We start from the raw sequence: 17197 nt of genomic DNA, 5'->3' as shown, positions 1-17197 counted from the left end.
GATGGCAGACGGAAAGACTGGGCTTACAGCGTATAACCTTCTTTCTAATTCAGCGGGCCGGTTCAGCAGACCTACCTCTCCTAGGGACCTGCGGACTTCGGTCATCACACTCTGTATGTCTTCCTTTGTGCTGCAGTACTCTCCCAGGATCCACAAAGCTCCCCGGTAAATCCTGAGACAGAGAGAGAGAGAAAACTTGGCTGCGTGCCGAGGTGGGAGGTCCACTGTATTCTGGAGCCCGAACCCAGAGACTCAACAGTTTCAAAGGACTCTCAATGAAATGTACACAGAATGTGAGCCGCGGGGCGATTTCCTTCGGTTTCTCAGGGAACGGGGAAAGTAAAAACATGAACGACACTTTCGCTCATCCCACTTAAGACTGAAAGCCACCACCCAATCCAAAAAACTCATCCAGGGACACATGTGAGTAAAAGTCAAATGCATAAAAACAAGTGTTTCTAGAAAGCACTCGCTCCTGTTCAAGAAAGCATTTAGCTTGTGTTCTATGGAACTTTTTTTTTTTTTAAAGGTATTTGTTTAACGTTTACTATGTGTCAAGCACCGTTCTAAGGTCTGGGGTAAATACAAGTTTAAAATAATAATAATAATGATGGTATCTGTTAAGCGCTTACTATGCGCAAAGCACCGTCCCACTTAGGGCTCACAGTCAAAGCAGGAGGGAGTAGAGAAGCAGCGTGGCTCAGTGGAAAGAGCATGGGCTTGGGAGTCAGAGGTCAAGGGTTTGAAACCTGGCTCCGCCACTTGCCAGCTGTGTGACTGTGGGCAAGTCACTTAACTTCTCTGTGCCTCAGTGACCTCATCTGGAAAATGGGGATTAAGACTGTGAGCCTCACGAAGGACAACCTGATTCCCCTGTGTCTACCCCAGCGCTTAGGACAGTGCTCTGCACATAGTAAGCGCTTAACAAATACCAACATTGTTATTAACTTCTCTGTGCCTCAGTTACCTCATCTGTAAAATGGGGATTAAGGCTGTGAGCTCCATGGGGGACAGGGACTGTGTCCAACCTGATTATTTTGTATCTACCCCAGGGCTTACTGCAATGTCTGGAATGTAAGTGCTTAAGGACCATAGTAAATAAGAGATGAGAATGGTTGGTCCTTAAAACAGTTATTCAAAAAAAAAAAAAAAAACAAACAAAGACAGGAGCTGGACAACTCTAGACTCTACTCCCAACAGCCTAATCTGGAAAAAAAAACCAGAACACTTTAACTCTCCAATGAAGTTTCCATTACACCTGATTGGGAGAAACACAAAAATCAATGAAAGTGAATAATGCAAGAGTTTAGTGATAGGAACTGACACTTTGCCATGCTTTCTTTTCCCCTCACAACAGAAGCTACACTTATCCATCAGAACAAATATTAATATATTTTTAAATGTCCTTAAGTGGGACGGTGGCCATTTTGCAGCTGCTACACGTGTCGGACCAACTGAAATCCTATTAATAATAATGATAATAATAATAATGATGGCATTTTTTAAGCACTTACTATGTGCCAAGCACTATTCTAAGCGCTGGGGGGTACAAGGTAATCAGGTTGTCCCACACGGGGCTCACAGTCTTAATTCCCATTTTACAGATGAGGTAAGCGAGGTATAGAGAAGTTAAGCGACTTGCCCACCGTCACACGGCTGACAAGTGGCGGAGCAGGGATCAGAACCCATGACCTCTGACTCCCAAGCCCAGGCTCATTCCACTGAGCCACGCACTTCGTTCTGCCAACGGGTCTAAATGGAGCTCAGTTCAGCTGTAGGGATTCTCTGGCAGCCCTAGGTAACGCTGAAGGCTACATGACTTTAGATTAAGCAGCGTGGCTTAGTGGAAAGAGCACGGGCTTGGGAGTCAGAGGTCGTGGATTCTAATCCCGACTCTGCCACTTGTCTGCTGTGCAACCTTGGGAAAGTCACTTAACTTCTCTGTGCCTCAGTTACCTCACCTGTAAACATGGGAATTAAAAAATGTGACCCCTACGCGGGACAATCTGATTACCCTGTATCTATCCCAGCGCTTAAAACAGTGCTCTGCCCATAGTAAGCGCTTAACAAATACCATAATCATTAAGCTTTCATTAGAAATTGTGCTCTCCGACAGGTGTAAAGGACACCCAATTAACAATCGCGTCAAAAAGGGGTGTGATTTTAAATTATATCCCTGAATCACTGTGGCAGCCACCACACCGCTGAGGTCCGGAATGGAGACAGGGGAGCTGAAGGACTCACTATGGAAATAATTATTTAGTCCAAGTAATGGATTGATTTAAACAGTGGCTGATTGAGTCTCTGAGTCCGGAACCTTTAACCTCCTCTGTGTGGTCCCATTGGCTAACCTCAACTTCGAAATCTTCCGGAAATAGGAATGGGTAGAAGTGTTCATCTGAAGAGCTTTTGAAACTCTTTAAGACCTACTTGACGGATTTAATGGCATGGAAGACTTCCAGCATCTTCTCGACGATAAGCAATCGGAGATTATCAAATCGCTGAATCGCCTCTCGCACAAACTCTAAGACGTCAGCAGCTGCCGCTTCATTATTGTCACTGAGAAACTCCATTAGCTAGAACCAAAAACAAAAAAACACAAACGGTAGCAATTTTGCATCTTCTGAAAAAGTCCAAGCCCTTGCAAGAAAAAATGACCCAAAGGGAACCTATTTAATGCTCTGATTCTGAAATTCAGGGAATATGCACTGACACACACTGAGAAGCAGTGTGGCTTAGTGTATAGAGCACTGACCTGGGAGTCGGAAGGACCTGGGTTCTAATCCCGGTTCCACCATATGTCTGCTGGATCCACCCCAGCGTTAAGTACAGTGCCTGGCACAAAATAAGTGCTTAACAAATACCATTATGATTATTGCTGTGTGACCCTGGGCAAGTCACTTCATTTCTCTGTGCCTCAGTTGCCTCATCTGTAAAATGGGGATTAGGACTGTGAGCCCCACGTGGGACAACAATCTCACTCCCACCCTTCAAAGCCCTACTGAAGGCTCGCCTCCTCCAGGAGGCCTTCCCAGACTAAGCCCACCTTTTCCTCAGCTCCCCCACGCCCCGGCCTCGCCCGACTCGCTCCCTTTGCTCTACCCTCCCCGCCCCACAGCACTTGTGCATATTTGTACATACCTAAAATTCTATTTGTTTATATTAATGCCTCTCCCTACTTGTTCTGATATGTACATATATTTCTATTTATTTGCATTGATGCTATTGATACCTATTTACTTGTATTGATGTCTGTCACCCCCCTTCTAGACTGTGAGCCCGTTGTGGGCAGGGATGGTCTCTCTCTGTTGCTGGACTGTACTTTCCAAGCGCTCAGTACAGTGCTCTGCACACATAAGCACTCAATAAATACGACCGAATGAATGAATGACAAGGACTGTGTCCAACATGATTAACTTATATCTACCACTCCAGGGCTTAGACAAGTGCTTGGCACATAGTAAGTAATAATAATAATAATGATGGCATTTGTTAAGCGCTTACTAAGTGCCAAACATTCTCAGCACTGGGGTAGATAAAAGGTAATCAGGTTGTCCCACATGGGGCTCAGTCTTAATCCCCTTTTACAGATGAGGTAACTGAGGCACAGAGAAGTGACTTGCCCAAAGTCACACAGCTGATAAGTGGCAGATCCGGGATTAGAACCCACAAACTCTGACTTTCAAGCCCGGGCTCTTTCCACTTAGTCACACTTCTTAACAAGTACAGTTATTATTATTAGTAGTACAAGGCTGCGTAGGCTCCAGTCGATAAATTGCCCTTTCACTGTAACCTCAAGCAAGGACAAGTGTCTAGTATGTGTTCACTGGGGCAGGTCAAGGGTTGCCTCCCTTTTTGGAGTTGTTTTTTTTTTAAAATTATCCGGATCACCAAAAAGCTCCAGAAAATCAAATCACTCCTTGGGAAATCGTGCCAGAAACTGAACGCCGGTATATGCGGGGGCCCGATAATTTGGCATTTCTGAATGACACCGTGATCGCCAAGCCGGCAGAGCCCAGACGTACCACGGGAATGACGTTTGCGGCCATCTCCGGGAAACGGACGCTACAGGAGTGGAGCGTGCGCACGAGCAGCTGCCTGTACTTGTCCGTGTCTTCGTGCTCCGACACGTTGTTCGTCTTAATCACTTCCTTCTTCAGAACGATCACCAGCTGCGACGCCGAGGGGAGAGAGAGAAAAATGAGTTCCTGTGGAAGCGGATGCCTCCGCGAAAAGGGTTACCCGGGCCCAGAGCAAAAAGACGACGACATTACCTCTTCGACGTTTCTGGAGGACACGAGATCCAGCGCCAGCTGGAGGGTTTTCTTACGCACTTCTAAGTCCGGGGTAGTCAATACTCTTAATATGTCCATAACCAGATCCTGGAATTCAGGGAGATCACTTCTTAACCCACTTTCATTTCACATCATTAATGGGGAATACATTAACTATTCTCTCCCAAGCACACAGTACAGTCTCCGCACGCAGCGAGAGCTCAATAAATACCACTGATCGATTCATCCACCGGATTTTCATAGACCAAATGGAAAATCGGAACTTTTTGAATTCAATCGATCAATGAGTGGTATTTATTGAGCACTTGCTGTGTGCAGAGAACTGTATTAAATGCTTAGGAGAGTACAATACAACAGAATTGGCAGGCACGTCCCCTGCCCACGACGAGCTTGCAGTTCAGAGGGGGATTCTCCCACCTGACCTGTGGAACCTGGCCGTATTATAATTAAGGACTTCAAAAGATAACTAACAACATTATCTTCAAAAGGGAAACGGAGCTGACCAAGTAAAACTGTGCTTAGGTGAATGAGGATAATTATCCACGAGGAAACTCTTAACTTTGCAAAACGGGAATTACGAGGGAGTTGAATCTATTTCACCAAAACAATTAGCAAAAATTTCGGGCAAGGCCTACCTGAAGCACTCTCTCATGGGAGGGATGATCCTTCAGTTCGATCAGGCGATCCAGAACTATGAGTTTCACATTATTGTCACTCTCCTTAATGATCAAGTCAATGTAACACTGAGCAGCAGCCTAGTTCACAAGAGAATCGTTTTTATCAACCGAACATTTCAAGTAGAGGTTAGAGAAAAAGATGTAAAGAAGCAGTGTGGCCTAAAGATAGGTCCTGGGAGTCGGAAGGACCTGGGTTCTAATTCTGACCCCCACCATTTATCCGCTGTGTGACCTCGGGCAAGTAGCTTCGCTTCTCTACACCTCGGTTCCCTCTTCTGTAAAATGACGGTTAAGACTTTGAGCCCCACGTGGGACAACCAGATTACCTTGTAGCGACGCTAGTGCTTAGCTTGGCACATGGTGAGTGCTTAAGAAATACTACAAGAAAATTTCCACCTCAGGAAAGACGGCCTGTTAGCCGAGGTCTTCATCCATGACCCTGACCATTTTCTGGTTACACGGAAACCAGTTTTGTTCCTCCAAGCCAGTATTCTGCAGGAGCAAAGATGGTGTGGGGAGGGCACAGTAGGAGCAGCAGCGTGGCTCGGTGGAAAGAGCACAGGCTTGGGAGTCAGAGGTCACGGGTTCAAATTCCGCCTCCGCCACTTGTCAGCTATTGGACTTTGGGCAAGATGCTTAACTTCTCTGGGCCTCAGTCACCCCATCTGTAAAATGGGGATAAAGACCGGGAGCCCCATGTGGGACAACCTGATCCCCTGGTATCTTCCCCAGCGCTTAGTGCTTTACATAGTAAGCGCTTAACAAATGCCATTATTATTAAAAGGCAGCAGCGTGACATAGTGGAAAGAGCATGGGCTTGGGAGTCAGAGGTCGTGGGTTCTAATCCCAGCTCTGCCTCTTGCCGCTGTGTGACCTTAGGTGAGTCACTTCATTTCTCTGTGACTCAGATCCCTCATCTCTGAAATGGGCATTAAGACTGTGAGCCCCACGTGGGACAACCTGTTTACCTTGTAACTACCCCAGTGCTTGGCACATAGTCAGTGCTTAAGAAATACCATCATTATTATCGCTGCTAAAAATACAGACACTTGAAAAATGTTGCAACATGAGTCTCGATTCCCATGAGGACTTCCTTTTTTTAATGGTTATTTATTAAGTGCTTACTACATGCTAGGCTCTGAACTAAGCCCATGTGTCCCAGATGGGGTTCACAATCCTAATCCCCATTTTACGGATGAGGCAACCGAGGCACAGAGAAGTGAAGTGACTCGACCAAAGTCTCACAGCAGGCAAGCGGCGGAGCCGGGATTAGAACACAGGAGGTCCTTGGGCCTCCTAGGCTTGCGCCCTATCCACTAGGCCACACAGAGAGTTCAAGTCAGTAAGGAGGCTACAGAAGGATTCCGGGCATTCCACTCCAGAGCAAGGGACCCCAAAGCGCCCACTGAGGACCCCAGTGCCGGCCTCTTCGTCCCTCCCAAGTCCCTCGCGACTTCAATACCTTGATGGCCGTGGGCGCGCTGCTGAGCGTCACTAACGTTCCGGCGGCTTCGTATTTGACGGCGGGACTGGAAGACTGCAGCAAGTTGTAGATGCAGCGAATAAAGCGAGCCCTCTCCGAAGGATTGGCGTGGCAGACCTGCAGGAGGAGAAAACACCAAGGGCTTGTCTGCCTGGGATGGGCTCCGCTGAGCACAAGGGAGAGCCCCGGTCCCGCGGTAACCCGGCTCGACTGTCTTCTGGACAATTTGGAGGATTTAGCAGAATGGCCGGGTTGTCTGACAGATAATATCCGACAATGACTCTCCCCTGCCTTCAGAGCTTTATTGAAGGCCCATCTCCTCCAAGAGGCCTTCCCTGACTAAGCCTCTTCTCCCACTCCCTTCTGCGTCACCCTGACTCGCTCCCTTTATTCATCCCCCCCTTCCAGCCGCGCAGCACTTAAGTCCATATCTGTCATTTCTTTATTTCTATTCATGTCTGTCTCCCCCTCCAGACTATAGAGAAGCCGCGTGGCATAGTGGAAAGGGCACGGGCTTGGGAGTCGGAGGTCGTGGGTTTTAATCCGGGCTCCAGCACTGATCAGCTGTGTGACCGTGGGCAAGTCACTTCACTTCTCTGGGTCTCAGTTCCCTCATCTGTAAAATGGGGATTAAGACTGTGAGCCCCATGTGGGACAACCTGATGAGCCTGTATCTTACCCCAGCGCTTAGAACAGCGCTCGGCACATAGTAAGCCGTTAATAATAATGTTGGTATTTGTTAAGCGCTTACTATGTGCAGAGCACTGTTCTAAGCACTGGGTAGATACAGGGTAATCAGGTTGTCCCACGTGGGGCTCACAGTCTTCATCCCCATTTTACAGATGAGGTAACGGAGGCCCAGAGAAGTTAAGTGACTTGCCCACAGTCACACAGCTGACAAGTGGCAGAGCCGGGATTCGAACTCGTGACCTCCGACTCCCAAGTCCGGGCTCTTTCCAATGAGCCACGCTGTTAACAAATGCCATCATTATTATTATTATTATTGTAAGCTTGTTGTGGGCAAGGTATGTGTCTGTTGTATTGTTATAGTGTACTCTCCCAAGCGCTTACTAAAGTGCTCTGCACACAGTAAGCGTTCAATAAATCCGACCGACTGGCGGTGTGATTGGCCTCAGTCTTGAGACTTCAGAAGGGTGCCCATCTCCCTTTAAAATGCCTCGGGGACAGTGACGTGACCCAGGCCTTGATCAGATTTGTCACCGCCCCAAAGGTATTGCCTGAATTGTGAAGTAAGGTGTAGTCGATATCCGGAGTTAAATACGTTACACATTGAAATGGGGTCAATTCAATACTAAAAGATGTCAGCTTCTTAGTAGTGTTCTCGCTTAACAATCGAACCACTTTCACCCCTTCAATGCTAGCTAATAGAGGGCCTTAGATTAAATCAACAATAGAGTCTTACCGGCAAATGCTGCTTTTATTTCACAAATACTGCATCGAAGGACAGAGCTGACAAGGGTGCAAGTACGTTAGGGCCAGAATCCAGAACGCGTACCAAGCTTCAAGCCCACGTCACCAGCAAACGTACTTTATTATTTATTATTCCAGCGATTAGAATTTTCTCATTTAAACGACTGTTCTCCAAAGCGAATTTTAATAGCTCATCTTAACCGGGTAGATCAGCTACTTTACCTTATAGATCAGTTCCACAATAACCAACTGCAGAATGTCTCCAAATGTTTGCACTTGATCGATACACGTGCTTAGGTAATCCAAAGCTCGATCCTTAAAGATAAAAGTGACATCACGCCACGTCAGAAAATTCTTTTCCACTAATTGGCTCCCCAAGCATTCATCTACAAAAGTCAGTGAAACCACGGAAAACGCTTCAAGACGATTTTACTGGTGAAATGTTTAACAGTTCACCTTTGCCAGTGCTCAGTACAGTGTCCAGCACACAGTAAGCACTTAGCAAAGATGGAAACAAATACAGAAAACGATTATTTGTTCCAAATCACATTTGGGACACACCCGTGAAAAACGTTCTGGAAAAGCATTCACCTGATCTGCATGGATTAGCATCATAAATGCATTTCTTTTGCAACTTGCATCTTTCTCATTCACCAGGAAGTCATGGATGAGCTCAGGAGCATCGGGTATGAGGTGTTCAAAATTCCTTAAATAAAATAGGGAAACACACCACACTTAAATCACTTTGGTTAGAGAAGCTGCCCAACTGGACAAGTGTCGTAAAAATGCATTAGGGTTTCTGTGAGAGCCATTATCGTCATCGACACAAGAGCAGTTACTGAGGATCTACTGCTTGCAGTGCCCTGCCCCAGTCATTTGCGGACTTATTATAGAGGTAAAGCTCACTGTCCTCGCTTTCAACGGAGGACACGAGCCGACACAAACTACCCAAGGGCAAGGATGTTGACTGCAAATGGCAAAACCCGAATGATACGGGTAATCTACACACACTGACACAAGGGCTTAGGGGCTGATGGCCTTCGCCCTGATTCCCTCAAAGTCTCCAACGACATTCACAGGCAGGTGTCAAAAGAAAACGATCATCATCAATGTATCTACTGAGCGCTTACCTTGTGCCGATAATTTTACTAAGTGCTTGAGAGAGTATAATACGACGATTATCAGACATGTTCCCTGCCCCCAATGAGCAAAATCATATTATTATTCATAAGGACTTAGTACAGTGTTCTGCACCCAGTAAGTGCTCAATAAATACTAGTGAATGAATCGCTCAAATTTTTGGACATTTTCCGGTATATTCACAGTAGGAAGTTTACCTCTTCATCTCACAGGCACAGAGATACCCATGCCAAAATGGCTTCCTACCCAGCAGCAGCAGTAAACTGGGACCAACTCTCACAATGGCGAATGATATTTTTTATTTTTTTAATCAGCATGGGCTGCTTTATTACTGAATAGGACTAACATCGATCTGACCCCGGAAAGGTTTGCTGCCTCTGGGGAGGGCATTTCCACGGAAATGGGGTGGTTCAGAATTATTAATATATTGCTTCGGCTGCACTCTTTTCTCATCTTCCTTCGACCTAAGCCCTCATTTCCTTTTCTTCCACTTCTTTCTGTGTCACCTTGATTTGCCCCCTTTATTCATCGCCAACTCCCAGCCCCACAGCGCTTATGTACATACCTGTCATTTATTTATTTCTATTAAGGTCTCTCTCCCTCTAGTCTTTAAAGCTCATTGTGGGAGGGGAATGTGTATGTAATATTGTCTCATTGTATTCTCCCAAGCGCTTAGTAGAGTGTTCTGCACACATGAAGCACTCAATAAATACGACTGATCGACCACCAGAGGCTTTAGGATGCATTACGTCGCAAGTAGTCATCCTTGCTCCAGGTGTCAGAAGATGCCACGTGAATTTTGCATTTTAAAAAGGACATCCTAGATGTCTTTTCTGCTCTCCTATTTGGGAATTAGCCACTTGCTTCTGGAGCCTAGAATCTGATCTGATTATACCCCCGGCCAAGTAAGTTGGCACCTAATAATAATAATGGTGGTATTTGTTGAGCGCTTACTATGTGCAAAGCACTGTTCTAAGCGCTGGGGGGCGGGGGGATACAAGGTGATCAGGTTGTCTCACTGGGGCTCCCAGTTTTAATCCCCATTTTACAGATGAGGTAACTGAGGCACAGAGAAGTGAAGTGACTTGTCCAAAGCCACCCAGCTGGCAAGCGGCAGAACCGGGATTCAAACTCATGACCTCTGACTCCCAAGCCCGGGGTCTTTCCACTGAGCTACGCTGCTTCTCCGTCAACCACTTGCGAACCATGACCATGACTCTTATTAGGGCATTCTTCTAGACTGTAAGCTCGTCGTGGGCAGGGAATGTGTCTATCACCTCCGTTACACTGTACCCTCCCAGGCTCTTAGTACAGCGCTCTGCACACAGTACGCGCTCAACGAATACTGACTGACTGACTGAATGATTCTTGCAAGAGAAACCTCTTGCTGGTGAATCTGTTTTCCAAACTGACTCTCAGCAAGCATCACTGAAGGCTTTTTACCAGCCCCTATATGTTGAGAGGCTGCTTTCCTGCCCGTGTCTCAGCTCCATAGAGCAAGGTGAGAGATCTCAACTGTCCAGACAATAGCAGCATGGGTTAGTGGAAAGAGCCCTGGCTTGGGAGTCAAAGGTCATGGGTTCTAATCTCGGCTCCGCCACTTATCAGCTGTGTGACTCTGGGCAAGTCACTTCACTTCTCTGTGCCTCACTTACCTCATCTGTAACATGGGGATGAAGACCGTGAGCTCCACGTGGGACAACCTGATTACCCTGTATCTACCCCAGCGCTTAGAACAGTGCTTGGCAGATAGCAAGTGCTTAACAAATACTATTACTAATGTTGTGTTTTCTTCTAGACTGTGAGCCCGTTGTGAGCGAGGATTGACTCTATTTATGGCTGAATTGTATTTTCCAAGTGGTCAGTATAGTGCTCGGCACACAGTTAGTGCTCAATAAATATGACTGAATGAATGACTCAGCTTCCTACTCTCAAAAACCTGTTCTTTCAGGCCTCGGAAGACTGCTTTCACACTGCACCTGAGGCTGTGGTGAATTTTGTACATCGAAGTCAGTCTTCCACGAGAGAAGCCTTCCTAAATAACGGCGACGGGCCACCTTCTCCCGGGTCTCACTGTGACTCTGAAATGGCTGGGACTGGGATTTGCCCACGAGGCGCATTTGGTGAGGCACCTTTACTCTTCTGGCTGCTAAGCAACGATGGCATTTCTTGATATTTCTCTGTCGTTTCATCTGACCAAAACGACCACAACAGAAATCGATGATCGATCGGATGGAAATCTGTTCCGTCCCGGCCGGCTTCGAACTGAAACGACACCTCTTCGAACACAATCTCTGACGGTGCGGTAGCCGGGGTTCGTGCCCTCACGCGCAGACCACAGAGCCACCTTTGCCATCCTTAACCTCTAGACTGTAAGTTCCTCGCGGGCAGAGATTGTGTCTACCGACTTTATTGCACTGTACTGTCCCAAGTGATTAGGATAGTGCTCTGCACATAGATATCTCTCAGTCATTTACCAAGTCACAAAAAGAGATAGGATTGTGGCTTATTATCCTACAGACCTCCCATCTATCCCACCAATTATAAAAACGCTCAAAGTCCTAAAAATCCCAAGCTCGGACACCCCTGGATCGCCCTCTCCCGGAACATCTGAACTACAAGGTGAAATCTATAAACTCTTGCAGCTGATGAGAACCGAAAGGAAATTATTTATTTATATTAATGTCTGTCTCCCACTCTAGACTGTAAGCTCATTTTTTAAATGGTAGTTGTGAAGGCCTTACTTCGCAGCAGGCACCGCACTAAGCGCTGGGCTAGATAGAGGGGGTCCCTGTCCCACATGGGGCTCACAGTCTTCATCCCCATTTTTCAGATGAGGTACCTGAGGCCCCGAGTAGCAAAGTCGCTTGTCCAAGGTCACGGGGCGGAGCCAGGATTAGAACCCAGGTCCTCTGACTCCGTGCTCTGTCCCGTCGGCCAGGCCGTCGCATCGCGGGCAAGGAACGTGTCCGCGAACTCTGGCGTGCTGTACTTTCCCGAGCGCTCAGTACAGTGCTCTGCGCGTAAATGCCATTGGTTGATGAAGAGGTAGGGGAACGGTAGGCCCCAAAAGCTGGCCCCACCAGGCTCCCGAGTTAGAAGCCCAGTTTCCCCTGGTGCGATGCCAACGCACCAGCCGATGAGGGCTGCGGCTTTCCCCTCCACCCGGAGCGCTGGAGAAGAGCAGCGTTTTCAAGGCCAGTAGTCGCCCCCCCGGCCTCGTCATTTACCTGTAGATGGTGTAGATGGCCAGGACGGCATTTCGGCGCACGTAGCTGTGCCGGTGCTCTAGGCAGGCCCGGATGGCCGGCATTAAAGGCTCCAGCAGTTCCGCCTCTTTCAGCTTGCAGAGGAAACGCAGCGTGGACCCTCGGATGAATTCATTAGGATGCTGAAGGTCCTGCAGTGCAAGTATGCCACTTAGTCATTTTGTTTTGTTTTGGTTTTTTTCCTGGACATTTCTACATGAAGGAGACTTTCTGCGTTCTTTCTTCTTAGCATTTAAGATCTGACGACCCTTATCAAGCGGACTAAGAAAAAAAGAGGCAAGTCCAGAATATTTCTGGACTCTTTTTACTGTTGATTGGAAACAACTTTTTCACTTTAAAACCCCAGGCTGACCACTGAGAATTAAGAAATTTTGGGAGCCAGCCCTGCCTGATAAGTTGGGGGAGGAAGGGGCGGCAAAGACTGACATTCAGCGAGAAGCCTGCACCTACGATAAAATCAATTCTCTGCAAACCTGGGAATCATTCTTCCCTCTCCTCTAAAATGTCTTCAGCTTTCACACCTCCTATACTGCTCCCTCCCAAGTGGCTTGTACAGTGCTCGATACCCAAGAAGCACTCATATGCCATTCACTCATTGATTTCATGAATTCCAACAGGTGCAATTATCCAGAATCAAAACAAAAAACCACCCCTGAATTTTCCAACTGTAACGAATAAATGCGCCACTCCAAAAGTACGGCGGGAACACCGACCTCCCCTTGATCTTAGGAATTAAGATCCTAAGAATTAAGATCACCGCTTACCTTTCTATAGGCATCACACACAAGGATCATCTCATGTAAGAGCCTGCCATCTGGAGTTGTTTTGGGAACAATCTCCCAAAATACCAGGAGGAGTTTTTTGATGGTGTGATCTTGAAGGGGCAGCACAAAGCGGATGATGGTCATAAGAAGTCCGGGCAGCTTCTCCCCATTGAGAATCATAATGATTACTTTCTTCAGGGCTTCCGTTTTTGACTTCACGTCTCCCTTTTCTAGAACAGAGAGGTCTCGTGAAAATGACGTGGAATGGTAACATGAAGAGAATTAGGGGTGTCACCTGAGCCACTGATCTTCCCACCGCTCGTTAGGAAGGTGGTTCAGGCAGAGGAGAGTGCTAGAGGATGACGATTATTATACCCTTCATGAAGCACGTACTACGTGCTAAACGCTATGGCAGACACAAGGTGATTAACCTGAACATCGTGTCTGTCCCACCCAGGGCTCCCACTCTACCTTATCCCCATTTTACAGAGGAGGAAAGAAGCCCTAATAGGTGAAGTGACCTGCCCAAGGCACACAGCAAGTGGGGCAGTCACGACTAGAACCTGGGACCTCCTAACTCCCAACCCTATGTGCTTTAACTAGGGAGTCTCTGGAACCTCCGAGATCCACAGGGCTTCCAAAACTCAAGGAAAAACCTGAAAAAAAAAAAACCCTGATTTTTTTTGAACAGTAAACCTGGGGGTTAAAATTGGTTTTGGTCAAAAGAAAAATTAAGAACCCTTATGAATAAAGTGACCCTAATGATGCTTTGAGAAGTACTAAGTGACATGAATTCTTCATTCCTAGATATACTGACCTACTCCAATTTTTTGTCTCATTTTTGGTCAACGTCATCAGTCTCCGGGATAAGAATCCACGCCCAAACGCCTCACGAATGCATGGCAGTGTGCCAGAGACCGTGCAGCTGGCCCTCCCCTTGCCACCCGTAACCCCAATCTTAAAGGGGAGGCAGAGAGGAAACAGGACGGAAAGGATGGAGAAGGAGGAGAGGTGAGGGTCGCGTTAATCCGAGTTTAGGCCAAATCCGTACGGGATTTTGTTGGACGTTCAAGCCCGTGTAGAATTCTCATTTACAATACCAAAGGTCAAGAAACATTCACACTGGTATTTCCTGATTGGGAAGGTTTTTGATTACTGATAGAACGTATGCCTCTAGTAGTAAAAGCAAAGGTAAGAATCAAGAACTGCTTTACATTCTGCACTGTTCGCAAGTTTAAGAACTAATCATTCCGCTCTGCTTTTAAAAACCGCTGAAACTTTTCAACTCCAAACAGATATTGCACTGCTTCCTTTGCAATCTGCATTGGATTTTTTTTTCCACGACTGTGTCCCAAAAAAGGGGTTGGTTTCATGTTTGTACTGAGAAAACCCAGATCTGCATAGCATTACTTTTTCATCGGTGTCCAAATGTCAAAGAAATTCAAAAGCCACGCTAAGTCTTAGAGCCTTTTAATAAATTACATTTTGATTTTACTGCTGATTGGACTTGGTGGCCAGTGAGCAGTCCAAAGGAACAAAGTCCCCTTGGTATTTACAACCCAAGTGACTATCTTCACACAGGGCAAGGCATTTGCGATCCCTTCTGGGACCAGACCGGCTGCCTATCTAAGTTACGCAGATTTAAATTCTTAAGCTAAGAACTTTTTTTTTTTTTTTTTTTTTACGGAACGTGGTGAAGCGCTTACTATTTGTCAGAGACCGTTCTAAGTGTTGGGGAAGGTACAAGGTAATTAGGCCAGACGCAGAAATATCTACCAGTTTAACTCTACTTGGCTAAAACACTTCTTTATTTTCAAGTTGACACTGAGAAATAGAAGTATAAGGGTACAATGGATTCCGACCCATTATTCGATTGTTTTTTTGGGGGGCTCAGGAGATGACTTGAAGTTTACGAAAGGGTAGAATTCCTTATGCCGATCTTCCGACTGTCGTTTTATCACGGGAATAAATCCAGTGGTTTATCCATTTTAAGCCTCCTCCCCAGATTCCATCCTCTCATTTACCTAGGTCGTTCTTCAAGCTGATTTCCGACGGCGGTTCTGAATCCATTGGGACGTTAATCAAGGTGTAACATACATTTTCGGCGGCCGTCATGGTTCCTCTTTAAGCGGAGTCCTCCCTGAAGAGGACGGCGATGGGGAAAACCTAGAGGGGTCAATGCATGGGATCATTACATTTAACTTCTCAAGGATCGGTTGATCATTGGTATTTACTGACTTCTTAGTGCGTTCAAAGCCCCGCACTACGTGCTTGGGAAAGTAACAGCGCTTTGCGCCTAGTAAGCGCTCAACAAATGCCATCACTTATACAATACAAAAGAGTTTACAATCTACAGGGGCAGGTAGGCATTAAAATAGATTAGGGATGAGGAAACAGTGAAGTGTAAGAATATTTACATAACTGTATGGGGCCTTGGGTGTATATCAAGGCACTCCAACTTCTGTAACGGTGATCAGGTCGGATTATGATCAATTACTGTCAAATGAAACACGATTTGGCAAACACGTCCAACTCTTCAAGTAAGATTCCAAAGAGATAGTTCAATGAAAACAAAAGAGCCCTGTTTCATTTTTCTTATTCATGGGGGGGGGGGGGGGGGGGGAGGGCAGATAGTTTTCTGCACGTAAGTGCTCAATAAATACTACCGACTGGTTAGAGCAAAAAAAGGTCTCATCACAACAAATTAATTTGGGGCCTGATGATGCTAAAAATGAAAGCTCAATTTAGGCTTTACCTTCAAAAGCCAAAAGACAACCCTCCCACTGAGAGGCATTTCACTCCCTCTAGACTATAAGCTCATTAAGAGCAGGGAATGTGCCTACTATATTGTTTTAATGCACTCTCCCAAGCGCTTAATACAATGCTCTGCACATACTAAGCACTCAATAAATTATGACTGGCTGACAGGCTGACCCCCCGACCATCAATATCGTTGTGGGCAGGGAATGTTACTATTTATAGTTGCATTGTATTTTCCCAAGTGATCTCCCAACCACTTAATAGAGTGCTCTGCACACGGTAAGCGCTCAATAAATACTCCTGACTGGCTGACTCCCCTGACCATCAACATCGTTGAAGGCAGGAAATGTCACTACTTATTGTTGTAGTGTACTTTCACAAGCGCTTAGTACAGTGCTCTGCACACAGTAAGCACTCAATAAATGACTGACTGGCTGACTCCCCCAATTCTTCCAAGAGCTTAGCACAATGCTCTGTACCCAGTAAACGCTCAATAAACATGATCGACTGACCGGCTGCCTCCCCTGACCCTTCCAAGTGCTTATTACAGTGCTCCACGTCAGGGAAGCGCTCAATAATAATAATAATAATGTTGGCATTTGTTAAGCGCTTACTATGTGCAGAGCACCATTCTAAGCGCTGGGGCAGATACAGGGTACTCAGGTTGTCCCATGTGAGGCTCACGGTCAATCCCCATTTTACAGATGAGGCAACTGAGGCACAGAGAAGTCAAATGACTTGCTCACAGTCACACAGCTGAGAAGTGGCAGAGCCGGGATTCGAATCCAATAAACGCGATCGACTGACCGGCTGCCTCTCCTGACCCTTCAAAGCGCTTACTACAGTGCTCAGCACCCAGGAAGCGCTCAATCCGTACGACTGTGGGAGCGAATCAACGTGCTCTACCCGTTGTCGGGCAGGGAGATTGTCCCTGTTGTTCTAGAGAAGCAGGGTGGCTCAGTGGAAAGAGCCCAGGCTTGGGAGTCAGAGGTCATGGGTTCGAAACCCGGCTCTGCCACTTGTCAGCTGTGGGACTGTGGGCAAGTCACTTCACTTCTCTGGGCCTCAGTTACCTCATCTGTAAAACGGGGATTAAGACTGTGAGCCCCACGTGCGACAACCTGATGACCCTGTATCTACCCCAGCGCTTTGAACAGAGCTCTGCACCTAGTAAGCGCTTAACAAATGGCAACATTATTACTGTTTTCTCCCCTGCTCTTAGTTCAGTGCTCTGTGCACAGTAAGTGCTCAATAATAATAATGATGTTGATATCTGTTAAGCGCTTCCTATGTGCAGAGCACTGTTCTAAGCGCTGGGGTAGAGACGGGGGAATCAGGTTGTCCCACGTGGGGCTCACCGCCTTCATCCCCATTTTCC

General features: G+C 46.7%; 1 protein-coding gene across 1 annotated transcript in view; it reads right to left on the bottom strand.

Annotated features, from left to right (window-relative positions):
• COPB1 (COPI coat complex subunit beta 1) overlaps positions 1-17197 on the bottom strand; it is a 30635-nt gene that overhangs the window by 12352 nt on the left and 1086 nt on the right. The window contains exons 2-12 of the mRNA XM_001507606.6: positions 15084-15225; positions 13060-13289; positions 12257-12426; positions 8478-8592; positions 8109-8201; positions 6435-6572; positions 4931-5050; positions 4275-4382; positions 4026-4172; positions 2431-2576; positions 76-172 (exon numbers count right to left, since the gene is read on the bottom strand). Coding sequence (XP_001507656.1) covers positions 76-172; positions 2431-2576; positions 4026-4172; positions 4275-4382; positions 4931-5050; positions 6435-6572; positions 8109-8201; positions 8478-8592; positions 12257-12426; positions 13060-13289; positions 15084-15174 — 1455 coding nt within the window. The 5' untranslated portion in view covers positions 15175-15225. The remainder of the gene's footprint in view (positions 1-75; positions 173-2430; positions 2577-4025; positions 4173-4274; positions 4383-4930; positions 5051-6434; positions 6573-8108; positions 8202-8477; positions 8593-12256; positions 12427-13059; positions 13290-15083; positions 15226-17197) is intronic.

This window comes from Ornithorhynchus anatinus, chromosome 3 (genome assembly GCF_004115215.2).
Source record: "Ornithorhynchus anatinus isolate Pmale09 chromosome 3, mOrnAna1.pri.v4, whole genome shotgun sequence".
Classification (NCBI taxonomy): Eukaryota; Metazoa; Chordata; class Mammalia; order Monotremata; family Ornithorhynchidae; genus Ornithorhynchus; species Ornithorhynchus anatinus.
This window is presented reverse-complemented; position numbering and strand designations above follow the sequence as displayed.